The 26,717-nt window shown below is 42.9% G+C and overlaps 3 protein-coding genes across 9 annotated transcripts in view; 1 reads left to right on the top strand and 2 right to left on the bottom strand.

Moving 5' to 3' along the window:
- Positions 1-823: 823 nt before the first annotated feature.
- Positions 824-7,742, top strand: rbm42 (RNA binding motif protein 42). 5 transcript variants are annotated; one of them, XM_030394101.1, is made up of 13 exons: positions 824-1,152; positions 1,266-1,331; positions 1,454-1,510; positions 1,947-2,082; positions 2,282-2,351; positions 2,638-2,700; positions 3,532-3,686; positions 4,596-4,766; positions 4,955-5,089; positions 6,377-6,494; positions 6,769-6,866; positions 7,202-7,298; positions 7,476-7,742. In XM_030394101.1, exons 3-13 carry the CDS (start codon positions 1,455-1,457, stop codon positions 7,586-7,588), a joined length of 1,212 nt encoding a protein of 403 aa, XP_030249961.1. In that variant the 5' UTR covers positions 824-1,152; positions 1,266-1,331; position 1,454; the 3' UTR covers positions 7,589-7,742. The 5 variants fall into 5 exon arrangements, with proteins under 5 accessions (XP_030249961.1, XP_030249957.1, XP_030249959.1 ...); XM_030394097.1 differs by having other exon boundaries at positions 824-1,193; positions 1,314-1,331; XM_030394099.1 differs by lacking the exon at positions 1,266-1,331.
- Positions 7,743-8,321: 579 nt separating this feature from the next.
- ppox (protoporphyrinogen oxidase) lies at positions 8,322-18,079 on the bottom strand. Its single transcript, XM_030394094.1, has 13 exons — positions 17,904-18,079; positions 17,330-17,416; positions 15,911-16,045; positions 15,559-15,674; positions 15,154-15,286; positions 14,774-14,918; positions 14,036-14,229; positions 10,643-10,703; positions 10,248-10,366; positions 9,908-10,021; positions 9,152-9,301; positions 8,937-8,979; positions 8,322-8,853 (listed from the first exon to the last, which is right to left on the bottom strand). The coding sequence occupies exons 2-13, from the start codon at positions 17,411-17,413 to the stop codon at positions 8,717-8,719; spliced, it is 1,431 nt and encodes a 476-aa protein (XP_030249954.1). The 5' UTR covers positions 17,414-17,416; positions 17,904-18,079; the 3' UTR covers positions 8,322-8,716.
- A 4,169-nt stretch (positions 18,080-22,248) lies between these two features.
- The window catches only part of dyrk1b (dual-specificity tyrosine-(Y)-phosphorylation regulated kinase 1B), a 74,270-nt gene continuing 69,801 nt past the window's right edge, over positions 22,249-26,717 (bottom strand). For all 3 annotated transcript variants that reach the window (XM_030394079.1, XM_030394076.1, XM_030394078.1), the window contains 3 exons: positions 26,328-26,510; positions 24,897-25,000; positions 22,249-24,053 (listed from right to left, as the gene is read on the bottom strand). In XM_030394079.1, coding sequence (XP_030249939.1) covers positions 23,538-24,053; positions 24,897-25,000; positions 26,328-26,510 — 803 coding nt within the window. In that variant the 3' untranslated portion in view covers positions 22,249-23,537. The remainder of the gene's footprint in view (positions 24,054-24,896; positions 25,001-26,327; positions 26,511-26,717) is intronic.

Genomic DNA, 26,717 nt, shown 5'->3' with positions numbered 1-26,717 from the left:
CCCTGTAATCACTCCTTTACATCCACCAACATTTTGTGCTCCCACCCTCCCTGTGCTTGCCACCTTAAGTTTTCCTATCTCTTTTAGTTTGAGTGCTTTCTCAAGTTGTTCTTCATTCGCACATCTCACCAATACGTTGCCATCATTAAGGATCTTGGCATATAGTATCTCCCCTATCTCAGAGCTGTTGGCAGCACAAACAGGTTGATTCTCTTCATGTTTTCTTGAGCTTTTTCATTAAACCTTATAATGACAATACATTTCTCGGGCCTCTCCCTCTGGACTTGTTCATGTACTTCTTCCTCACTTTCAAAAGTCTCACCATTATCTTTTCTTATTCTTTTATTCCCCTTTACTACTTTGTTTTCATTCATCCGTCCCCTCATATCCCCCTCGTTCTTTTCATCTCTCCCTTCATTACAATCCATTTCTGGCCAACTGTCTATTTGTGATCCATTCACGGAGTAGTCGTGCTCAGCCGCCACCAAGAAAGTATCTTCAATTCGATTTGAATTTCCCGCATTTTCCCGATTACTTTTCCCTTGTTCATGTCCTGCTGATGACGCCGCCATCCTCCTGTCGCACGCAAGACGTCCTCAGTCGCTCTTTTACTCGATAGTTTACTTTAGATCCGCTTCTTCCGTTGTTTGTCCTACACGCCACTTCTCTTCCTCCGACACCTGTTGTGCGGCTTGACAGCTCGTCCACTTCCTTCTCAGCAATCGCACCAACACCAACCCTTAATACAGCCGATTTGAAAATTGGTTTTAGTATTGAGCGATGCTGTAATGTCATTATTTGACATCTAGGTGGCGGTATGCACCATTAAGTCGATCTGCTAATAACTGAACCGACGAAGAAGAACATTGCAGCTCGTTAGCTAGCTAGCTAGCGCTCGTCCATGTTATCAAGCAGTAAACTGAATGATAGAATAGAAGTCAGCAATCCGATTTTATAACAGTGTTAGTGTTATCGTCAGTGGTAAACTGGTTTAGAGAGTATGGTTACAGATAGCTGAATTGCTATCTTAGCTAGCTTATGATGTTCTAGCTAATGCTAGCTCAGTTAAAACCCTTTGCGCGTTAGGTTAACATTAACCGAGTCAGCAGAAGGAGACGATTCATATCGTAGGCGTGGAATTTGTAGATTAAGGTAATGTGTGCACATTATCGTGATCATGCAGATAATCTCAAGTAAGCTACAGTAACATCCAAGGTAGACACTCCAGTGCAAACTACCATATGTGTCTTAAATCTGCTTTTCAGTGTAAATCAGTGAACGAAGTTGAGCTCTGTGCTTGTACGCCTTCTTAGTCTTAAGGACAACGCGGGGCCTGTGCAATTAAGTTATTTTATATCATGTATCTCAAGTATTCATCTGTGACATTGTTCTGTGATGAAGTTATATTGACATATCGTTTGGCTGGTCTCTGATCTGTGTTTTTGTCCTGTAGCATGGCGCTGAAGTCAGGAGAGGATCGACTGAAGGAGATGGAGGCGGAGATGGCTCTGTGAGTACAACTTACTGATGTAGTCTAACGTTACTGGCTTTATTGTGGGAAGTGAGGGAGTGATGTTTGGGAGTCCCACACGCTGACGAGTCCTTCAGTCAGCCGTAGTGTCAGGATAAAGTCAGACTGCAGCAGAACAATTCGGCCACTGAGCGGCTGTGTGTGTGTGTGTGTGTGTGTGTGTGTGCGCGCGCGCGCGCGCAACAGATGGGAAGTCCTGCTGCAGGTGGGCTGCTTCCGCTCCACTGTGTTTTGTGCATGAATTTTAGGCTACGTGGAATCATCCACTTCCATTCCTTGTCCAGCCTCTCAGGGAATTTATGTTTAGCTTCTCCTTTTCCGCAGCATCTTTAGTTTGTTGATTAGTTATATATGTTGTTTAACAACCTGTTTATTCCAGCTCAGTCAGCCTCGCTCTGTACCTCTCTTGCTGTAGTTTTGAGCAGGAGGTTCTTGGTGGTCCAGTGCCAGTACCTGGGAGCCCAGCAGTTATGGAGGCAATGCCTGTAGCTCTGTCTGTTCCAGCGGTTCCACTAGTGCGGCCCATCATAGGCACCAACACCTACAGACAGGTATGTACTCTCTGCCAGTGTCTAGGGACTAATGTACGTCTAGCTCGCATACTGTAGAGACATGAATGCATGTAAAGGCCAAATAAAATTGTTCTTCTGACAGAGGACATGTTAAAATTACAAAATGATTGTGTTTTTGCACAGCATTTATCCGTCCTCCGTCTTTTTGTAACATTCTGTGTGTCTGCCTCTCTGTTAGGTCCAGCAGACATTAGAAGCCAGAGCTGCAAGTTTTGTTGGTCCTCCACCACCGGCCTTTGTTGGACCAGGTTAGTGTCTGTCAGTCTGTCTGTCTATGTATGTTTATTTATTATATTATCTGTCTAATAGGTGTGGCTAATTTGTATTTTTTATAGAGAATTTAAAAAAGAATTAAATCAAGAGTAATGTGCATATTGATGCAGCACAGATGAATAAATGGCACTGTTTCCACTGTGTGGTATGGCTTGGTATTCAGCTCAACTTGATGTTCTTTTGGCACCAGATACTTTTTCGTTGTCCAATGCAGCTGGTACCCCTTCTTAACACTCACTGTGTGTTGTGTGTCTTTCCCAGTCCCTCCAGTACGTCCTCCCATGATGAGACCAACCTTTGTCCCCCATATCCTGCAGAGACCTGGTAAGGTTCCCTTTGATATTCAGTTTAGAATATAGTAAGCATCTTGGGTAACACTATACTGGAGAAGTGACGCATAGACCAGTGTATAACATCTAGTGGCAGAGATGTCCAATAATATTTGTAATTGTGTTTTCATCAGTGTGTAAGCATGTGAAACTGAGACCAATGGTGTTTTTGTTACCTTAGATGAGCCCTTAATATTTACAGAGGGAATGGGTCCACCATGTTGTACAGCCATGTTTCTACCAGAGCCCAAATAACACCAACACTGGCTCTGAAGAGGGATTTTCACTGTTTTAGCATCAACCATAGGTTTCCCTCCACACTTTGATGGGAGGGTGAGGGGAGGAGTGTTCAGATGGATGCATTTTGCAACTTCACCAGTAGATCCCTCTTAATTATACGCAATAGACCATTACATTTTATAATAATCACATGTAGCCAGATGAAAGGTTGGATTGGATAACCAAATCTGAATCCAAATCTTCAGGATCAGAAATCTTTGGAGTGGCTTTTAACCAAATGTTTTAGATCAAATCAGAATGTAATTCAGTCCAACCAATATAATGTGAGATCAATTTGAAGAACCAACCCTGGGAGTCCATACAGAAGACTATGGTATTTTTATTGATACATTTATAGCATATTGTATTAATGTCCAAGTATTGAGAGGATTTTAAGATTACTGATGGTCCATAATAAATGTTTGTGCTATTCTTGAATTTATAGGATTAAATGATCTTTGCTTGTATATGGCATGCTTGAGTGGTCGCATTTCCTTCACAGAACAGTGTTTGTGTGTATTTCAATATCCTAATGCTGTGTTGATAGTTGGTCAGAGGATGCAGATGATGCGTGGTCCTCCCATAGCGCCTCCTCTGCCCCGGCCTCCTCCACCTCCTCCCATGATGCTCCCTCCTACCATGCAGGGCCAGACACCTCAGGGTGCTCCTCAGCCCATCCAGCACATGGCTGCTGCTCCTCAGGTGAGAGCTCAAAGATGCCGACACTGTTGGCAGGACACCCACTCAGGGCTGGTGAGCCACCACACCTGCGAGATTTTTCACCACATCAGTCTGCGTGTATAATATGGCTTTAGGTCTCACTGAAACGTATTGATATTTACTGATATTGTCAGCTGTTACAGTTCCTGGTAAACAGTATAGTAAAACAAACTTGCATAACTTAAATTCAACTTCTCACTTGTGTCATCAAGAGCGTTTCTGATTTGACTGCAGCAAAGCCACTAAGTTACTGCATAAGTTAGTCAGTAAAATGTATTAATATAGCACCTTTCACAGAGCACTGTCAAAAGGTGCTTAATTACACAAAACAGCAAAACCATAAAAACTGCAAAATGGAGGAAAAAAATAAAATAATTAAAAGCATACAGATAATAACACAAGAAATGAGCAGGTGAAATAAAAGCAAATTTGAATGAATAAGTCTTCAGTTACTTTTTAAAGGCATCAACACATGAGAGGTGTGATTCTTCACTGGCCTCACGACTTCATGAGAGCGGGGCACAACCGGTACCCCTAGTCAGAGGACCTATGTGACATTTTAGGGAGATTAGGATGGGGCAGCTCAGAAATACAGGCAGGTATATGACTGTATATGGCTCTGTATTTGAAGACAAGAACTTTGAAATGAATCCTGAAATTAACAGGAAGCATTTAGAACATTTTTTGACTTGAATGTAGCTAAGCCTGGTCATGTGACAGGCTATTCCAGCAGGCTACACCTACATTTTATTGGGACCACAACAAAAAATTGCAGGCTTATATTTGATATCCAGGAATTCACATCTAGTCTTGTTTCCACATCAGTTATCTTTGGAGCAATCGTGTGGCATACATTCTGAATCTCTGCATCTGTTGGTGTGTTTCTCTCAGGTCCCTGATATGGTCTCGATGGTGTCAGCCCCACCCACAAGACAGGGAGCCCCGCCTACCATTAAAGCAACACCGTCAATCATCCAGGCAGCACCGACCCTGTACTCTGCTCCTCCTGCCCATGTTGGTCACAAAAGAAATGATGTCAGAGCTCAGAGACAAGCAAGAATGGTATCTGCATTTTGATTGATATTTCATAAAGTGAGGTGCTCTGCTTCAGGCATTATGCTCTGAGAGGTAGATGTGCGTTGCTTGTGTTTCTTGGACATATGAGTGCTAGTGACGTGTGTGTGTGTGTGTGTCTGTGTCTGTGTCTGTGTCTGTGTGTGTGTGTGTGTGTGTGTGTGTGTGTGTTTCAGGAGGAGCTGGCAGCTCGGGTTGCAGAGCAGCAGGCAGCAGTGATGGCAGCAGGTCTACTAGACAAGAAGGAGAGTGAAGACAGCAGCACTGTCATTGGCCCCAGCATGCCTGAGCCTGAGCCCCCTCACACCGAGGTACATTGAAAAGCAGCATTATGTTTGTTAACTGTGAACACTGGTGATTTATACATGGGCTAAGTGAACAGCTACCATGAGGCTGTTCACATCTGGTATCAACATCTGTCCAGAGTGATCCATTTACAAGTGTTCAGCTCTCAGTCTGTCAGTTCACTGCTACATTAGCCTGCGTCTGAGTGACCGCCTATGATCTGATGTCACTTTCTGCGCTATAAACAAATACAGTGTTTCCCACAGAATCAGACTTTAATTGTGGCAGTGGCTGCACAGCTTGGTGCCATAGAGCATGCACACTCAAGACTGATGTAATTACACGGTAATTAATACTCCTCCTCTTCTTCAATGTGGCGGCCTGAGTACATACTCAGGCCGCCACATTTTGATTTTCTATTTTTGATTTTTGATCCAAGTTAGCATGTCTTTTAAACTGCAGGAGACATAGTAAGCACCCAATGTGAAACCATTCTTAGGCTGGGCAGTTTAGTTGTAGCCAGAAAAATTTTGTCAGTCTCTTTTTGCACTTTAAGTATTAAGAGAGTACAACCTTGATTATGGTTTGCACTTAAAAAATAATACCAAGAAAAGCTTATGTTATTTATTTTTGTTATTTATAGTTTTATTTCTTGACTTTAAATTTGTTTAAAAGAGTTCAGTTAGAAGGTCACACACAGCGTCAACTACAAGTCAGAAGCTCACACATAGTTGATGCAGCTATACGCTTTGAAAAGACCTTAATTTGCAGAACAAGTTATTCTTAGAGAAGTTATCGAAATACCAGAAGACAAAAGGTTACCATGCAGTTCCATGATACATACATTACAGAGGGAGGGGTGGGCAAGAGGGGTTGTGCCAGGAGGGACTTTACCTACAGCAGGAACAGAGAGACAATGTAGGTCAGACATACAAGCACATGCTATGGACTTCAGTCTAATGTCTCATTAGCCCATGTGGCTCAAAAGACTTAAGAGTATGTATCCAATATGCTTTCCTTCTCAATGACTGGTTTGTGATGTTGCCCCCCGAGCGTTAGCAGTGACTCTCAGTCCCTACAAATTTAAGGGAAGCCATAGAACCATGACATCTTTCCTTGTAGTACCTTGCTGTGCACAGGGTATCTTCTGTGTTTTGGGTCCAACACACTGTTGCTGTAGATAAGAAGGATTCCAACACTACTGTGAATGAATGCTAAACTTATGCAAAACTATTGCGAAGATATATTTGTCACCTCCATACATATTTATCAATCAAATATGAATAAAGACTGTTTGTGTGTGTGTGTCTCAGCCTGTGGAAAGTGCTACAGAGGACAAAAAGAAGGCAAGGGTGGAGAAGGTGAAGAAGTGTATCCGCACCGCAGCAGGGACCAGCTGGGAGGACGCCAGCCTGTTGGAATGGGATTCAGGTACTTAAGGACTGCCTCTTCAGTTCAAACAGCCTCACAGCTCTGATGGATAACGATTATGGAACATTAACTATGAAATGCTTCTTGAATACTAATCACTAATAACTATTCATCCCCAAACAACACCAACCATTCACTGATCGGTATCTTGAAACATCCTCTGGGATTTTAATGGATTTGTATCGCTTACCTGCTGCATGATAAACATCAAATTGTCTCACTGACAGTGTTCTCGTCATGTTTGTGTGCTTCCTGTTTCCTGTCCTTGTTGCAGATGATTTCCGTATATTCTGTGGTGATCTGGGTAATGAGGTCAATGATGACATACTGGCCAGAGCCTTCAGCAGATACCCATCGTTCCTCAAAGCCAAGGTTGGTAGTTTTCTGCTGATTTCTGCAAACACTGTGACTGGAGTGATGAAACTAAAAAACAGCAGAGATAGTGCCCTGAGCATGTTACTCACCAGTCCATTTGAATTATGATGTCCTCAAGACCAGCCCCGAGGAGGAAAAGAGAGAAACAGAGCTGATGAAAACCTAAGCTCTGACACATCTCGTTTGTATACAATGAAGGATTCTGATATATGTCCGCAAGGTATCTCTTCTCAGCAGACAGATCACAGGTCGCTGTAGCAAAGTTCCAGTTTGATGTTTTGCCTTATTCCAGAGAGCATTGTAGTTACGACAAGACTTGTTGTCCTCATCAGGTGGTGAGAGACAAACGTACAGGGAAGACTAAAGGCTATGGCTTTGTCAGCTTCAAGGATCCAAATGACTACGTGAGAGCCATGAGGGAGATGAATGGTAAGTCTCTACACATGCTCTAAACTCTCTCACCTGCATATGCGCTCACCATTTAAGGGATTTAGTGTACAAGTGGGCACTAATGGGAATTTGTTCCATTTTAAACTTGGATGCACCTTGATGTAGACATCAAGTTGGTGACAATCTTCCTTGCTCTCACTCTTTGTGCTCATTTAGGGAAGTATGTTGGCAGTCGTCCCATCAAACTGAGGAAGAGCATGTGGAAGGACCGCAACATGGAAGTGGTTCGCAAGAAACACAAAGAGAAGAAGAAACTGGGCCTCAGATAGTGTTAATGCTGTGTGTGTTGTTCTGCCCTGTGGACAGACTAACTGTGTGAGAGCTTAGCTGTCATTTTGATCTGTCCTATCAGTTGTACTGAGGTTGTATAAGTGTTGACTATTTTCCTTAAATAAATAAAACCATCATTTCTTTTTACTGAAAGTTTACTTTGACAGTCTTTATCTTACAGCACTGCTGCTGAGTATGGTCATACTGTGTTGAAACTGGGCCACTGTTGCTTTACCTGTTGTAAGGTCAATCATCTGTATGTATGTAAGGTGAAAATGGGTATTTGAATCGAAACATTAATTGTGTTTACCCATGTTATCCTAGTTCATGTTGTGTGATCCTCAGGTGCCATGTGTCTGTCTGTAAGAGTCTGAGAGGGAGCATCATCAGGACAGCTGCCCTAACCATTCATCCTCAGCAGACAGGCTTGTGAGTCTGTACAGGTTACAGCCTTGTTGTAGATGGTGCCTCACCTTCTTAGATTGGGACATTTTAAAGGTTCTTACAGGCGTGAAGAAGTGAAGCTATCAAGTTTTTCCCATGAAATGTGTAAATTGGACAAGTCTGCCAAACATTGTTTAAAAATACTTTTGCCTCTTCATTCTTGAACATGACAGGTCAGACTTGCCAGCTGTTGCTGATGTCAGTACATTCAGGTCAGAGATGCTCGTAATAAAATCATGAAATCTTTGCCACACCGCAGGTGATGAAGGAAGAACATGACAAACAGAGTAGAGTAGACTAAAGCTTTACTTATAGTGCAAATCACATTCATGGGCAGATCAGATTTCTTTGAAAGCAGTAATGATGTCAGTGTATTTGGCCCAGATGATGTGTAAACAGGCTACACTGCCATTAAAGATCTCAGGAACACAGTCGCAGTGAGAACAGAGAAACTTGTACCTGAACAGTCTAAACACATTTAGATCAACTCCACCGGTCTTTATTAATCAATGTTATATGACAATATCAATCTATACACAATGTTAGTGAAGACAGATGAGCTTCCCCATTCAGCATCTATACCAACCAGTCCTGACATTCTCAGGTTAGTGCTGACGCTGACCTCAGTGCCCTGCAGAGTGACTTTGATCACAAGCAGCTGTGCTCCAGTGTCACCAGCTCCATCAAACCCCAGCTCCCAGTAACTCCTCCACAGCTGTTCGTCCACTAAAGATGACATCATTGACTGACACACCACCATAGGAGGAACCAATCAGAGACAGCGAGAGATTCTTCTCCTTTATGAAGTTACACATGGACTCTGGAAAGAGAGACAGACACAGCTTACATGATGTTTCAGAACATCTGATCGTCTCAAATTGTAACTTTTCAGTCAATACTCACCTACTCTTCGAAAGTGTCCCTGATAATACTGAGGTATGCAGTCCTAACGAGAGAACACAAGAATTATTAGTAACAAAGTTTGGAATTAACGTTTATTTACAGGTGTCACACACACGCGCCTGCAAACACACACGTGAACACATACGCGCGCATCCGAAACATACATGACCGTGAACACAAGCAAACACATGTACACAAACACATGCCTGCCATACCCTATGTAAAGCCACCCAACTCCAGCTGGGTGCTGTGGTCACCCCCAGGTGGCACTGCACCGCCTCAGTGGCTCTCGCTAGAAGATGCTCCTCTGTCACTGCGTCTGGGTCCCCAAACACGTCCTGAAACCAGGCCCCGCCCATCATCACCTGAAAGACATGAGGTATGTGTGAACGGTCGCCTCCTCAGTCCTTTTCTAACCACTTTTCTTTAACCCTGATGGAAAATGTCCTGAGTTCAAGGAAAGGAGGATTTTTAAGGATTTTTGAAAAGCAGCTGCTGTGCTGACAGAATCTGACCCACTCACACCAGGCTGAGTAATTCTGCTCCACCAGATATTTCTGACATGGCTCTGCTGTAGGGAAACTACAACTGCAACTAATGTTGTGAAGATGGACGAATAATGTGCATTCATGACAATCCGTTCTTATTTTGTTGTTAATATTAAAGTTGAAAGATCAAACCTTGGAATATTAGCCTACCCGATGAAGGTTGGATAACCACAACATGGTATTTAATAAAACTGATAAGCAGCTCTCTCATGCTAAAGTACATGCCACCTGCAGAACACACCAGTTGCGAATGTACACAGTTGTAATACATTTCTGCCAGAAACCCATTTTCCATGTTGATGAATCACAAATGGCACACACAGAGAGAGAGAGAGAGAGAGAGAGAGAGAGAGAGAGAGAGAGAGAGAGAGAGAGAGAGAGAGAGAGAGAGAGAGAGAGAGAATCGTGTGTTTGTGTGTATACCGTCAGTCTGGTCGACTGTCCATCAGGTCTGTTGTGTTGAGGGAAGGAAACAGAATCATAGACCACCCCAAGGACACCGTGATCCTCTGATGATGGAAGCAGGTGACCAAAGCCCTGCAGACACACACTCAGATGCTGGTATCAGTCACTTTACTGCTAAAGCTCAACAACAGCTGACTCTGAAAACATGATGTTTTACCATCAGATGCCCAGTGTTATGTAGATTTGTTTGGCTTAAATGAGAACTGAGTAGTTCTGTAAGAGTGGGACAACATCGTGCTCGTACCTCAGGCAGGTGTGTGTGTGTGTGTGTGTGTGTGTGTCCCACTGTAACTCTCACCATGACAGGAAGAATGGAACCCTCATACTCCAGGTTTACCACAGCAACTGTTACCGATGAGATGTCCTGCAACTGCTGGACAAGAGGTTGGCACGAGGAGGGCAGGGCTGCAGACAGGGCTGGAGGGAGGGGGCAGACAGGTGTAACATCACAGAAATCTGTTTTCTTTTTCATGTCAATCATTTTAGAATAAGTTCTGAAAATGTTTTAGACATTATCATTGCATCTTTAGATTAAAATAGACAGTCTTAAGGAAAGTAATCACAGAGCAGCTAGTTTACATAAGCTTAATTTCTGCTGAGGACATGACCGATCTAACCCAGTGTATTTCTCTCTGTTCCTGTCATGTCACACACAAAAAACATTCAGTCATATTCTGTGAAGTATTTACTTGCCTTTGGCTGGCAGTGCAGATATGATGTGGTCAGCTGATACAACTCCATCCTCCAGATGGATCTACAAACACAAGCACTCACATGTAGCATGAAACCAGCCAGAACACACACAACAACCACTTAAACACAATTTTCTTTTCCAGTCTGGAGTCTCGGCTCAGACATGGTGACCATCGTTTCCCAACTGTCACGAGGGCGGGTCTTATCTGATATAAGCCTCTCAGAGTGCAGAGAGAGGAGGAGGAGAAGGAGAGTTAGGACTGCCGATGGTGAGAGGTGAAGAATAAACCTCGTCCCTACCTCAGTCAGCAGATCACCGTCTACACAGGCAATCCATAGCATGGTTTTAAACAAGGACGAAATTTTGATTTCAGAGGTGGGGGGGACACAAGTATTTTTAATAAAACTCCAACTCTTTCAGTTCACTGTGTTTTCTAGTAGTTCTTCTAGTTTTCTATTGCTACTTTTAAGTTTACTGTTCCCTTTTTTGGTTTGACTGGTTGTGAAGCATGTAGCAAAACATTATCACCCGGTTCTGTGTTTCACCTTGTTAGTCAACTTCACTCCAACACAGTACCACCAATTTTACACTTATTTTTGGAATATATGGTAAACAGACCTCATTTTATAGAAGAAAAAACTTAGTTTCACAACTCTCATGAGTTTGGATGTATAAAATCACATTTGTAATTCAAGGTTTTATTGTATTTTTCCCTAAATCTTTCATTTTTGGTGTGTTTTTTTAAACAGTTGCAGCCTTTCAACATAAAAATAATAAATGAAAATAAGTGCATCTCTTTGGCATTAAATATAAGCTTTTTTTAAAAAAATATTTGCATTGTTGAGGCTCTACAGTTATAATAATAATAATAATCAATCATCATCATCATAATATAACATTTTATTTATCAGCACTTTTAATAAAACTGAAAGACACTATACAAGATCATTGAGAGCTTGGTAATTGATGTGGAGGATCTTGAAGTGGATATGCTGCTTTATTGGGAGCCAGTGAAGGTGTTGCAGGATGGGTGTAACGCATTTCTTTGAGTACCGTAAATTACAAAATAATAGCCGGGTTTCAATTATGCGCAGGGTCCCCTTTAAATGCCGGGTGCAGGTGTATATTTCATATTTTTTGTATATTTTCGGTTTCAAATAAATGCCGAGTCTAATTTATTTATTTTTTTTAATCAAGGAAGAAGACGCTGCAAGTTTTTCTTCTTCGCCTGTTTTTACGTATTGTGCTTGCTTTCTGTCAGTCACTATCACATTGATGATCGCCAGGGTACCAGTGCAGCAAAACAATAAAAAGTACGACTTGAAATTTAAAATTTCTTCGTAAAATATGCAGAGGAAAACTCGGGAGAAGCAGCCGCTAGACGTTTCTCTGTCCACCCCAAGAGAGTGAGAGATTGGTGAAAAAATAAAACTGAGCATCAGCGTCTGTCCGAGGAGGACAGCAACAGGGCCAGTCTGCCGCGAGTGCTGGTTGGCTGAATCGTTTCCTCCGCCGCAACAACTTCACTTGCAGAAGACGCATAACTATTGAATTAAACGTCTGGTCCCAAATAAACGCCTGATCTGTTAAGTGATTGAAACAAATAAACGCCCCGGCTATTATTTGGTAATTTACATCCTGGCTGCGCCCAATTACCAAACACACATACACACACACGCAATCATGTACGCACATACGCACATGGACACCGATTAAAACGTTAATGTAAATGAAACCTCTGATATTACAATCTTTCTCGCGACGTGATCCAGCCAGAACAAACGCCCAATTTACAGTGGCAGATTACTAAGGCCTTCTGGGCAACTAGCAGACCGCTGTGCAAGCAAGACGGAGTGACAGCGGGGACAGCCAATCACACAAGAAACGGCAGAGCCAATCGAGGAGCTTGTGGGCGGGTCTAAACTCAGGGAAACTGGCTTCAGCTTGAGCGGCCGTTTTCCGCTTGGTCCTAGTGCTTGACGCGTCTCTGTTAAATAAAGCGTAACATGGTTTTTGGACGGTAAAAAATGCAGGGGACCCAAACGGCCTTTTGAAAAAGTGCAGGCGACATGTCCCCTGTGTCCCCCCCGCCCCCAAAATTACGTCCGTGGTTTTAAAAACATCTGACAGAAAAATATAAACGTCAATCTCATGGCACTTAGGGGTGGGTAAAAATATTCTTCTTAATTCTTAAAATCCTCTGAATCGATTCAGGCAAGCGACCACCTTTCGGTCCCCGCCTCCAGTAACTGGAAGCGTCTCGCCCGCGACCTCGCTCGAGGGTCGGAGGGTGATGCGCCGCGGAAACAGCCGATGTTTGACGCACCGCTCATTCGGAGACAGTAAACTCCCAGCGCTGCCGGTCTCACCCCGGCCACTGCACCGTGCGACCGCGAGTAGCACTCTTCTCCGGGGAGAGAGGGAGTTCAGTGTCAACGTTTACCCCCTCGTGTCTAGCCGGAGGGCGGAGGGACTGTGGTCATTTCTATGTTTATGTCAGACAAAAATGTACCATGCAGTCCCAGAAACAATGGCACTTTCTCAGCTTAACTATGGTTGCACTATTTTATAACTAAACACATCGAGTACCTTTGTTTACATTTCAATTTCAATTCGAACTAGAACTTCCTAGAAGACAGATTTATCATTTAAGATTACTTTTTTAATTAAAGATTTATCAACAGGTACTCTAATGACTGATTTGTTTATTACTACTTATTACTGAATCGATATAGAAGCATTTAAGTCAATAGTGAATCGAATCGATATTGAATCGAATTGCGACCTAAAGAATCAAAATCGAATTGAATCGTGAGGTTCTTAACAATACCCAACCCTAATGGCACTATAAATATATTATTTATACACCATTCTGTAGGCAGCCTGAATATTTGGACGTTTCATGGCAGTCAGTCTGGACCAAATTGATAAACACCCAGATACCACTGTCCCAGAGCCACTGCCCTCATCCAGTTCAGTACAGGTTCTTTATGTGTCACACAGACAGAACACGCCACACAGTGTGGAATGAAATTAGTTGAGAGAAAAGGAGAAGTAGGAGAAAAGGAGAAGTAGGAGAAAAAGATGAAAAGATTAAAACAAAATATTAAAAACATTACACTTCGTATATATGTTACACGTTATACTATATACATATTATACACACTACAAATATGTAAGCACAAACCATATTGGATGTAACAGTACACAAATATTAAAACAAGCCTGAAAATGGAGTGCAACATTACAGAATTTCAAACTTTACATTTGAGTCATTAAAGCATCATTGGTGTGTTCACATTGTATCTGCTGTAGAGCTGTGTGGACAGCTCAGCACACTCAACCAGCTCCATCCTTACTTATATGGTCGAGTTTATTATCTCCACACTGACCTTCCAACCAGAAGCTGAAGGACTAATGTGTGTCACAGCTGCGTCTCTGTGAATCTGCACTTTCCCGCTCTGCAGGAGGTACTCAGTGATGGACTCTGGGAGGGACTCCAGTCCCCTGCGAAGGGACCACTGAGCCCACGACTCTTTGATAGATCTCTGAGCCAGAGGGCCAGGGGGGACCACAGGACTGGGACCTACATGTTATATAAATAAAATTGTTTTAGTTGGGCATTACATAAACATTTAAAACACACTGAGTCAAAAGAGGGATGCAGTTTGAGAGCTAATGCAGTACAGTAATAAACAGCTTCAGCTTTAATGAGGAAGCACAGATTGGAGAGTGGTGACACTATGGATCATTTTAGATCATCTACAAGAGAACATATGAGCAGCACACTGGAGCTACTTGACTCAGAGATGCTACTGCTGGTGACTTCTTAAACAGGCCAATACTCACTGCTGTTCTAGCATTCTATCTGTTTGATACCCAACTGGAAGCTGGTGTAAAGACTGAAGAACAGCACCAATGTGCTCAGTTCTACTTGTTATGTGAACACAAAAAGCAGCATTCTGACTGCTCTGCACAGGACAGACCATACACACACACCACTGCAGTGGTCCTTTCACGTTTTGTGTGGTTATCTCAACCTGTGTTGGTGCTAAATATAGTCATGAGGCAATACATTTCTCAATGTGTGGTGCAGAAGTAACAACAGTTTTGATAGTGCTAAAGTGTACCTGAGCCCAGCAGCATGCCCAGTGTCAGGGAGCCTCTGCGCTGCTCTGCGTTGTAGAAAAGAGGAAAACAAGAACGCACACTCAACTTCCTGCAGTCCCCCGCAAACACACCACGACACAAACTGTCCACAACTATGTCTGCCAGCTACACACAAGCAGGAAGACAAAACACATGACAGAAAGAAACAGAACATTAATGGTCAGAAGACAGACTACTTTTGACTTTATTCAATGTTATCAAATAAAACTATGACCACCGTCCACTATACACAGAATGTCTATAATGCAAAACTGCCATTCAGGCAACTCTTTGATTCACACATCATGCTGATTTCACATAATCTGAATTCTGACAGAAAGGTCTGAGACCTCGTCCACACCTCTTTTCCAAGCCTCCTAGAAATAAACGAATGGATGGTCTCGTCATCTTCTTTGCCTTTCTTCACCAGTATCTCCGTGGCAACACTCAACAGGAGGGGACGAGAGAAGGGTGGAACAGTCCGCAGAAGTCCACTGATAGAAAGACAAAGAGACACACAGGCCATGAGTCCAGGGGTCCCCCCCACTGTTAACCCCTCTTGACCCCCACCATGTGTCAGATATTTGTGGAAGGCCTTCATGTTGTTTCCTCACTACCCTCAGTTTTCACAGTACGGTACTGAAGCTGACGTCAGAACATCCATGAACCACACAAGGCTTCGAGCGTGGCCTCTCCAACAGGGAAACGATGGCATGTGTAATGGATGCAGCATCCTGTTTTTGCTCTAAATGACCTGCAGCCTTACCTGATTCCCGAAGGCATCCTGTGGAGCTGTTTGTTGACGTACAGATATCTGCTCTTAGAGGCCACATGGCTGTAGGTGACTGGCAAAATCTCTCCTCCGAGACCCAGGTCATCCACCTACACACACACACACACACACACACACACACACACACACACACACACACACACACACACTTTAATGACTTCTTGCATTGCCACAGCAGCAGCAATTATTTTCATCTGGATTAAAAACATGCAAGTCATGATCAAAAGCCTTTAAAATGATTCATCAATGATTTTAAATTGTGTTTAAAGAAAATGATCAGTTAACACAACACTGACTGCAACCTCAGTACCAAGGTACAACTCACCATATTGAGTGTGTTCCGTCCCACTGCCCCAGCAGGCCGAATCCCTCTGGGTCCATGTTCAAACACTGCCCCATCTGACCTCCTGGTGGTCCACAGCCAGCCTCCAAAACGACTGCTTGATTCCAATACAACGACCTGGAGGAAAAAAAACAGAGAGACTAAACTTTGCAGAGATGCTTCAGCAGGACGCTTGATTTTATTAAACGACACAATATACAGACATACTGTCTGGAGATGAATGTTAATGGTGACAACAGTTCACACTTTTTAGCTGCTAAACTGCTATAGATTCTCCACACACACACACGCACAGTACTACTGACTACTCTTTCTACTGCAGTTTTATTGTTATTTCTTCTTCTACTACTACTACTACTACTACTACTACTATTATTATTATTATTATTATTATTATCAGTGTTATCATGTATCCTACTAATAATTACACACACGTATTCATTTTGGGTAATATTACATTATCATGAGTAGCAATTAGGGCAACACAATTAATTTAAATATAATCCCAACTGTCATCTGGCCAAGTTCAATACACACATTGCAGAAGCTGATAATGGTAAGTGAATGACAAAGCAATATTATAATGTACGATTTAGTGCTGCAGAGATGCTCCAGCCTACAAACTGTGTTCTCCAGATGGAAGAAAACTTGTTTGTCAATGTCATATCTTCATGGTTTTTATAGTTTTTTCCCGCATTATGCAGCCCGAGCAGCAATGTAGTTTTAGTGACAATACATCAGGAAAAACATTTAGTTATTGTTGTGTTTTTTCAAAGTGTTAACCTGAATTAGTGGAGCCGTCAACGCTGCTTTAAGCTCTGATGGCTCATTGTCGACAATGGGAAGGTGCTTCAGGTTAAACATTCTAAACACAAGCTTCAAAACTATCTCTAGCTGAGCTTTCTTCTCTGAATACTCAGTGATCCTTTATGTTAGAATATTTTATGTTTAATATTTTATGAAACAAAGTAGCATGGATTGCATGATGGACGATTGTGATGTAATGTTGTTGTGTTTTGTACATTGTCTTATTTACACAATTATACATAAGATTATTTACACAACACCCAATCCAACTATGACTGGTGACCGCTGAAGCAGCAGCAGTCACATTAAATATGACATTTGCCGTACAAAATGGCATCTTCCCCTTTCTAATCTATTTATTCTAAGTTTGTCATTCTTATGCAGGCATTCTGTGTTTCAGGTGAGATGGTTGTGTGTTTAGGAAGCCCTGATCCTGGCTATGAAGTGTATGTTGGCTCCACCTTCAGTTGCATGTGGGATCAATGATCTACACCATTATGACAGCAGACACAACTGACATCAAGAAAAGAGCTACTGATGTTTGTGTGTGTGTGTGTGTGTGTGTGTGTGTGTGTGTGTGTGTGTGTGTGTTACCTTGGCAACCTGAGGACTCTTGCAGAGGTAGTAAGATGCTGCTAACCCTCCGATCCCTCCTCCAAGGACTGCAATTGTTCTCATTAGCTGATTGCAAACAGAAAACAAGCACCATTACTTTGCACAGAGGGTGAGGAGGGAGAGAACAGGGAGGAGGATGAGAAGGGAGGGAACAGAGAGGAGGGTGAGGAGGGAGAGAACAGAGAGGAGGGTGAGAGGGTGTGTCTGTGGCTAAGGCCTGCTGGTAATGATAAGAAACGGTTGATCTCGTTCTGTCAGCAGCAGTACTTCCCTGTGTGATCAGTGAGTCAGCAGAGTCAAAGTGAGTGTAGTAGTGAGTGTGTACCTGACACACTCCTCTCCACAGCTCTCACAGTGGTCCTCAACTATCACACATTTCTTCTGTGATTTTCAAGCTCAGTTACAAACCTGTGAGTTTAATGTGATGCTGACTGATGTGAGCTGCAGTTAGTTCACACACAGCTGTGTTCAGCTGTCAGCACACACACTCCTTTACACACACTCACTCCTGTACACACACACACCCCTGTACACACACACTGCCCGGTGTTACCTCTGATTAGTGCTCGGGGTCTGCTGTCTGCGGTCCTGATCTCTCAGCTCCTCTTCTTCTCTTCTTCTCCTCTTCTCTTTTCTTCTCTTCTTCTTCTTCTCCTCTCCTCTCCGTCTCTTACCCAACCCCTTGTCACCCGGCTGTGACCCGGAAATCGGTTTCTTCTTCTTCTTATGTGTATTTTGGGGTTTGGCGGCAGTTGACACCCTCCATGTTGCATCACTGCCCCCTGCTGGATAAACTCGTGTACTGCGTAACCTTTTCTACAGTCTGTTTATTATTCCAGCTAACTCCTAAAAAGAAGGGTGGGATGACGTCACTGAATCCCACTCTGGTGCCAGACTGTGGTGTCAGCTGTATTGAAGTCTATGGTAGGTGATGGAGAAACACAGTAAAACCAACATATCTGCATCGGATGACTTCTGATGAAGAGACGCCTCCACAATATGAAAGAACACACTTTAGAGAGGACGATAACAGCTGACTTTTCCCCCAAATGATTGACAGGGCTGAAGATATTGTGATCAAATGAAGACAGCCGGACTGATTTCTGCTGATGAGGCTGTTATCATGCTGTGAACAGGATTCTTTCCCAAACAAAAATCAAGGAAGGATCAGCGTGTTGATAAATCCTCAGCTGACACCAGAGTGAGATTCAGTGATGTAATGACCCTTTCTTCCTTTTTTCGATTCCTTGGCTATTTCCAGGAACAGAAGTATCACTGCCCTCCCCTCCTTCATACCACCACACTCTTTGACTCTGTCCTCCACTTGTGCTGTCCTCTGCAGCTCTCCTTGCATCTTTATACTAGCTGCATGACGTCAACAGCGAGGACACTGAGGAAGGAATCACCAGCTGTTTTATCTCAGGACAAAATACTGGAAAACGAATGCCAACTAGGCTGAAAGCACGGTCAGATCCAAATGTGCCATGTGCAGACGTCAAAGAGGAACAATTTCTGAACAAAAGATGGCAAACTTCCGAGATGAGGGAGACTTACCTGATGAAGCACTTTCTACCAACATGGTTAAGACTACTTTGGTCCCATCAGTGTCACAAGAGGAAGATATATGCTCAAAAGGTCTGGAATCATTTCACCTGAGTGAGCAGCAGGGTAGTGCATTAGAGGTAGAACCTACTGTAGATGCAGATTCCTGTTTGAATACTCTACGAAGATTCCTCGGTAGAAGGGTGCAGGTATCTAACATAAGGTGTAGTGATGGAAGCGGTGGCTGCCAGGAACCACAACAAGATCCAAAGTGCCTTACAAGATGTATCATGGAAATGTAAACCTCGTCCGACTCACTCAGTGAGGAAGATTCTTAACTCTGTTCTCTGCCAACAGTCACCTGATGATGAAGGCCACCCTGTGTGCGGTCGAAGCCTTCTGAACAGCAGACCTATAACTAAAGCTTCCGATGACCTGGAGGCTCTCACACCCTATCACAACCTCCACATCTCCAAGAAAATCATTGTTGCTTGCAAGACAAAAAGAGATCTGTACATCAGGATGAGGTGGAGGAAGGTGCGGTGTGTGGTTACCTCTGTTGGAAGCTGTGTGTCTTCCGACCGTCATGCAAGACAGTCAATCATGGTCCAGAGCCAGAGGAAACCTCACTCCTGGGGAACCCGCCATCACTACAGATGCTGAAGCTCCAGAAGCTCCTGGATGATGAGCATAGTTCTGGAGGCCAAAGAAGATGCTAAAGGCCCAGTCTGCACTTTCTGCTCTCAAACAAAGCACAGTATACTGGAGAGGCCTGTCACACTGGTCTGTTTGCTAGTGGAGACAACAGGGTACTATTGAACAGGGGAGTGAGAGTGCTGTGCTGTGAGGTACAGTGTAATGCTACCAACAAAGAAGAGTCAAGTGAGAGAGACATGATGAAGGAAGCATACATGATCCATGTCATTAGGAACGGTTCTGTCTTGTAGAAGTGTTCCCTGTTCCACCATTGCTGCTGTAGGTACCAGATCAGGAGGATCCTGCTCTCAGACAGAACCGCCTCTTTATGTTGTTCTCTGTCCTGACTGGATAAAGTGGAAGGGGATACCATATTTTTTTCCCCCCTCTGTTACTGCAAGAGCAGGAGGAGGAGAGACACTGACCAAACACTCAGAGATCACTGACTGACAAAGGAGCACATGAAAGAAACAATCAACCAAACAATTAATACAGATTAATTTCTCTGCTTTTTGCTTTCCCATGTGTCAGATGAAGGTGTTAGAGAAACCTATGATGATTGATCATTGATCATTTCATTGAGAAACACAATTCAGCGTGTGATCAGCAGTGTGGCTTGAGAGCTGAGGTCCAGCTCAGTGGCAGTGATGGGACTGATAGAAGCAATATCTGCTGCATGGACAACAAGGTATATACTGTGTTTAGAGAAATAAAACCATCACAATACAACTAAAGATAACTTGAATCAAAGCTCACTGTACAGATTCTACAGAAGACCTATTAAACTAGGGGCCCGTGGGCCAATTGTGTCCCTTAAACAACCGGTTGTTAGCAGGTTAATTCTCTCGTTCATTCGTTATGTCTCTTATTTCATTAAAAATGTTTAAGTCAGGCTGTTTAAGCAGAGGGAATCTACTAGAATCAAACCGACAACCCACTTTAAGAATAGAAAGGAGCATTGTTTATTTCTTGTTCTTTTAAATGTTAAATGTCTCTTTTTCAAATTCAAAAACTAATTTTAGAAACTGCATTCATTGTTTTAACATAATCAAATTCAGAGTTTTACAGGTGAGACATATTCCGGCCCCCTGCCCTTCAGAAGTAGTTGAATAGGCCTGCTGTGCTGCTCTCTCACAGTACTATACTTGACGTGCTGTCTGGAGATATGAAGAAACACATAGAATACCAACCCTTATCCAGTTTACCTGCTACAGAAGAAAGCTTTATGAACTGTAAACCATTCAGATTATTATGAATCACCCAACACGTTGATCAACATCATCAACTTCCATGTTTTAAAGTAGTGGATTATAAAACTGCACGGATCACGTAAGAAGTTTAAAATAACTTGCTGTGCTGTCTTCAGAGGCTGTTTTTAATAAGAGAGAGTCAGTATGAACTCAGGGGAGAAGGTGTTCAAGAAAACGACAGCGAGGACAAACGTGAAGACAAAATGTTTATCTGTCGAAGGGCTGAATAGTATAGACAAAGAATTGAGAGCGTGTTGTTCACTTTAAAACAGATGTTCAAAGATAAGGTGGTAAGCAAATATAAAATTACCATTTTGTTTATGAAAAGGTTTGAATCTTTGTTTCTGTTATGTTTTGGTAAAGGTGCTGTTGGTAAGAAAAGTTGATTTTTGCGTCTCAACCCCAACTCGTCTCTGTGATTGTAGGACAGCTCGGCCGCTATCCCAAAGCTTCAGTTTTTGATGAGTTGGGATTGAGACTCAAAAATTCAACTGTTCTCGCAAATATCACTTTTAAAGGGCCATTTTGTAGTTTTGTAGAATACATTTTAAGTCAGAATTTCGATATTCACAATATTAATGAGTTGATAATACACACTTTGTCCAGTAATGAATAAACAAGCTGTTCTCAGAGGAAAACAAGGTCCCAGAACACAGTTTGAAGCTAGAAAGGTGGCAGGGTCCACCACATATAAACAAAATACAGCAGTATGGATTGTGTTGTCCTTTAAGCTCAGTTTGTTTATTCACTTTATTCAGTCATGAAAACAAAGAGAGTTTGATTATGTAGTTTGTTTAGGCAGAAAAAAAATCAGCCAATGAACATCTCTCTCTGCTCATTAACATATCTAACACAAAACTACAGACTGCTCCTTTAATGTATAGCATAATAGTTCAGCCTGCAGCTTTTCAATATATTTTTTGTTGCCGTTGTTTTTGTAATTTATTTGTATGTGCATACAGACAATGGTGACCCACATCAACTGAATAATAAAACAATATGACCACAACTGTGAGCAAGTCCAACAGTTTAAAGCTCTCCACATTAACACCACATGTTGTTTCATGCTGCAGCTCATCTGAATCCCAGTCTGTCTGTCAGCCACTTATTGATTTATCTGCACATTCAGACCAAAGCAACGGCTAGTTTTGGTTCATGCTCACATTACACACTGTCTTCTGCATGTTTATTCATGACGTGATTGATTATCTTAAGTCTTCACTTTTTTAAATCAAATACACCTCCAATGGTATTCTGAATTCCCATAATTTGACCTGTTCAGGGGTCCAGTTGCTTTAAAGGCACGAGAGAAGCTGAGCATCAGAGCGTCCTGGTGTGACCTGTGGATGAGCTTCATGAGGTCATGAGGAGGTGGATCGGATTAGTAGGAAGAAAAGCGGAGATCTGATGTTTGTTTGACTTTGGTGTGCAAAAGTATACTCTTTATTCTTATTATATATCCAACTTTATTTTGCCCCAACCCCTCCCCTCCACCCAGCCCCCACAACTGGTGGCATTCCCATGTCACCAGTTACTGTCACTGTTACAATAGCCAATCAGAGCTCACCTGCAGAAAGAAGGCAACCAAACAAAGAAGAGCAGAAAAAAGGGTTACTTTCAGTTTGTTTTTTCATGTTAAATAGTAATAAATACATTGAGATGCAGTGGTTCTTACTTTATCCTTTTCCTTAAGCAGAAGGGTTAAAAAGTTTTTTTTAATTTCTGTTTCTATTTCTTTTTATTTCTTTATTGATCTGTGTTGGATCTTTAGCAGCAATCCGGACCAGTTCTCATGGTGATTAGCAGCACAGAGAGGAGGAGCTGTTTGGAGGAGAAACACAACAGGAGGAGGAGAGGAAGAAGAGAGCGGAGAGGCAGGGAGGAGAAGGAGGAGAAGGAGATCCCTATGAGCGCCAGGAAGGCATTAAGTGTCCCGTCACCTTCTCCTCCCTCCACCTCTCCTTACTCTGTCACAGCTGGGTGGAGAGCAACAGAGGGAGGACACAAACTCAACAAAAAGTGAGCTGAACACAGACAGGAGAGAGAATCCATGAAACCTTGAGGCCTGAATCACACATATGTTGGTGTTTTCTCCCTTTGAAACCAGCTACTGTCTTCATGATGCAGCAGTATATATACAGTTTATATGTGTGTGTGTGTGTGTTTGTGTGTGTGCGTGTGAGTGAGTGAGTGTGTGTGTTTGTTAAGACTGCTCGTCTCTCGGAGCTGTAAATATGAAGATACTAATGTCAGGACTAACCGTTGTGAACATGAATATGTGCTCTTTCCACTTCTAACCACCACATGAGTAAGATGGAAACGTGTGGCTCCTCTCTCTTTCTTCTTTGTCCTCCTCCTCCTCTCCAGGCTCAAACAACAACCAAGTAGAACACACAACTCCTCAAACCCGAGAAAAATCAAATAATATTAAACAACAATAATAATATTAATAAAAACAAACTCGTCACAATCATTCCTTTCCAAGTACAGTCGCAACAAAAGACAACAAACTAAAACAGGATAAAAGGAGTTTTCCCAGCATCCTCCACCTTCCTCCTTCCTCCTCCTCCTCTCATGCAGTACAAACTGTCTCCTTCAGCACAAAGTTCACCTCTTTGTCTCTGAACTCTGGCTGTATGGGTGTAGTTGTAGTAGTTGTAGTTAAAATTGTATGGCTTTAGGGCATGGTTCAGGTTTTATCAAGAGTTGGCTGGCCCCTCATCTGAGTCCGGTCTCCCTCTGCCCCCCGCAGCGGGGTTATTGTTGTTGGAGGCAGGGTAGTAGTCCTCAGGGGGCGGGGCTTGTGGCCCTGGGGCAGTCGGGGCCGTCCGAGTCCGGAAGGCAGACAGTCCAATTGGCAGAGCGAGGGGCAGGGAGGCAGAGCCGAACTGAGAGGCCTCCATGGAAGACACTGCCCCCAGGTGGTGCAGCCCTAGGGACACGCCCACATCCATGCTGTCACTCATCTGGGGTGAGGATCCCTGCTGGCCGCCGCCTCCACCGATGCCCGTCTGTCCGCCCTGCCGCAGGCCACGCCCACCGTTCCCGTGGTGGGAGTAAGTTGGGTGGGGGTGGTGTGGTGGGTCCAGGAAGTGGCGCTGGTGTTGTTGGGAGGCAGCCGGCTTGTGGAGCAGCAACTGGGTGTATGCTGGGTCCTGACCCCCACCTCCACCATCACTGCCTGGCCACATCCTCATCTGCTGCTGGGAGGGAGCCTGGTGGACAAAAACACAGAAGTGAGACATTCTGAGGAACACAAAGAAAGACAACATGCCTGTCTGGATGGAATTCATGTTCCTGGAGATGTCAAGGATACAAAACAAATGAAAGTGTGACGCATGTTGAAGCCCAGCAAACCTTGTTCCCATCGTTTTGTTTAGTGATGTATTAAACAAAAAATGAACACAGGTTTTCTTTCAAGAAAGCATAAAGTTTTGTCTCATGTTCACATAATTGTTATTAGCAGATGTTATCTGCACCTTTTCTAAGCAGAAATCTTCTTTGTAGCTGCTAAGCTAAAAGCATTACCCTGCATACTCCCTGTCTGAAGTGGGTAACCAAGCTCCATGTTTTTTCAAATCAATTTGGGATCTCCGGGCTACCAGAGAGTGGGATTATGCCAGTAGAGCTAACGTTTTAAAACAAGTTCCCAGCTTCTTCAATTGTTTGGCAGAATGCGGCAACGCTGTTTGGCTGTCAAGCTCCAGAAATGTTTTGTTGACTATGAAACTTCACCTTCCTTTCCATCAGTATGGACGGAGGAGGTAATGACTGAACTTTACTTTTGGGGGGAACTGTTCCTTTAATGAAACATATTTCAGAAGCCCATATTTTGTCAGATATAGTGGCAACACCAGGGAGAAGTAGGTAGCTAGGGCTCAGAAGGTAACGGAGGCTGTTAGTTCCTGCAGTGGAAACAGGCCGTAAGACGACACAAATGTTTAGTTGTCTTGGACTTCAAAACTAATGACTTTCTCTTCCTGGTGAGTATCATATTATAGATATGACTCAGAGCCATCATAGCAGTGTGTGTGTATGTGATGCAGTGGTGTGTGTACCTGAGGGCTGGTCATCTCATAGTCTGAATGTGTAACAGCAGAGTTGTAGTAGCGGTTACTGTAGCGGTAGTTGCGGTTGTCATTGGAAGAACCACTGGAGCCACCTGGAAATGAAACAGAGTAAAATTAAACTCACACCACTGCTGGCTGCATTGACATATTAAATGATGTATATTTTTCTCTCTTTTTCCGTGACTTGATAGGTACAGAGTCAATGTGCAGGACAGATGAGGAGTCAAGGCCAGGGAACGCACTAACTGGGAAACAGGGCTGGGTTCAAACTTCCCCATGGCACTGACCAAATTACCTTGAGTATTGAGAAATGTCTCGTCATTCGATACCAAGAGCGTTCATCTCATCAGTGTCAGTGAGACAATAAGCATGCAGCATGTTGGTGAATGTATGAATGCAAAGCCAACATTGGCGTGATTTCACATCACTTTGTATTCATGTAAAGCTTTGAGGACACGATTGCATAACAACATGGAGGCTGTTGTATGAAGCAGTGCTGTCAGCTTGTTATTCTGATCAAGTATCATTACAGACAGACTCATTACGTTTTCACTTTTTACAGTGGTGGATACACCAGTTTTCACTGTAGCTCTTTTCACACAGAGACTCTGCATTATCTTTGCAACGAAAGCTCGCCGTATTCTGCATTTTTTTGTTCACACTGAATTAATTAGTGCTGGCATAAAGCGGGACTAAAAGAGGCGTGACGGTACACATCAAAAATAAGAATAATAATGATATACAGTGCTTATAAAAAATATTTGTCCCCTTGGATGTGTTCCCTTTTATTGCTTTTCTGAGTGGAATCATGGTCAATATAATTTGGCTACTTAAACAAAAAAATTACAAAAAGAAAAACAAATCTTAAAGTGAAAGCAAATTTCTACAGAGTAATGTTATTTCATTGAAAATATATGATGTTAAATAAGTGACTGACTATAAGTATTCACCCCCTTTTAAAATGACTGTCCTAATTGAACAGAGGTCCAGCCAGTTGGTGCTAGTTGTCTCACAATTAGTGAAATGGAGATCAACTGACTGCAGTGAATGTGTCTCCAGTGATTGTAGTATAAAGGCACCTGTGTCTGAATGTCCAGTCACCGTTAATCATTATTCCTGGCTACAGTTACACCATGAAGACAAAAGAACACTCCAAGCAGCTCTGTGAAAATGTTGTTGAAAAGTATAAGTCAGGGGATGGATACTAAAACACTTCCAAGTCACTGAATATCCCCCATAGTTCAGTTAAATCCATCATTAAGAAATGGAAGGAATATGCCACATGTGTAAATCTGTTTATCCTTCTCATGATGCTTTTGGAGGACTGATCATTTTGAGGGAGCTAGAGGAGAAGAGAAAGAGTGAATGATGAACTGCTATGAGGGAAGCTTCAGAGTGTGTGCGGAGTGTGTATTTTACCAGAGCTAGAAACAGAGCTAGTAGTGGAGGTTGAATGGGAGTGGTCCATGGCAGGAGAGGTGGATGTAGATGAACTGGTGTTGGTTCCTTCATCTGTCGTCTTCTTGAAGAAATTGTGCTGCAGGGCGTAGAATGGCGTGATGCGGCTTTTAGGGTCATAGTCCAGCATGCGCAGGATCAGGTCTGGAAAAGGACAAACATGACCATGTCGATGATGATGATGGATATATTTTGTAGTAGCTACAGGACACAGGGATTGAAGATGCTGTCCACACAAACATGGGTATTTCTTAAAACAAAGGTTTTTCTGTGAGTTCCTCACCACGCAAACAATGTTTAGCTCAGTGAAAATAGACCTTGTAAAAACTCCTTCCAGGATGAAGATTTTAA

Source organism: Sparus aurata, chromosome 17, assembly GCF_900880675.1.
Source record: "Sparus aurata chromosome 17, fSpaAur1.1, whole genome shotgun sequence".
NCBI classification, from domain to species: Eukaryota; Metazoa; Chordata; class Actinopteri; order Spariformes; family Sparidae; genus Sparus; species Sparus aurata.
Note: the sequence above shows the minus strand (reverse complement) of the source record. Positions and strands in the feature narration are given on the sequence as shown.

Excerpts from the sequence above, each read along its gene's own strand:
- ppox (XM_030394094.1), bottom strand. The coding sequence starts at position 17,413 with ATGAGAACAATTGCAGTCCTTGGAGGAGGGATCGGAGGGTTAGCAGCA. Across the intron at positions 10,022-10,247 it reads GTTCCATTCTTCCTGTCATG|GGCTTTGGTCACCTGCTTCC; the intron begins GTGAGAGTTACA and ends GTGTGTCTGCAG. Across the intron at positions 9,302-9,907 it reads GACAGTCGACCAGACTGACG|GTGATGATGGGCGGGGCCTG; the intron begins GTATACACACAA and ends CATGTCTTTCAG.
- rbm42 (XM_030394097.1), top strand. The coding sequence starts at position 1,156 with ATGTGTGCACATTATCGTGATCATGCAGATAATCTCAA. Across the intron at positions 2,701-3,531 it reads CCATATCCTGCAGAGACCTG|TTGGTCAGAGGATGCAGATG; the intron begins GTAAGGTTCCCT and ends CTGTGTTGATAG. Across the intron at positions 3,687-4,595 it reads ACATGGCTGCTGCTCCTCAG|GTCCCTGATATGGTCTCGAT; the intron begins GTGAGAGCTCAA and ends TGTTTCTCTCAG.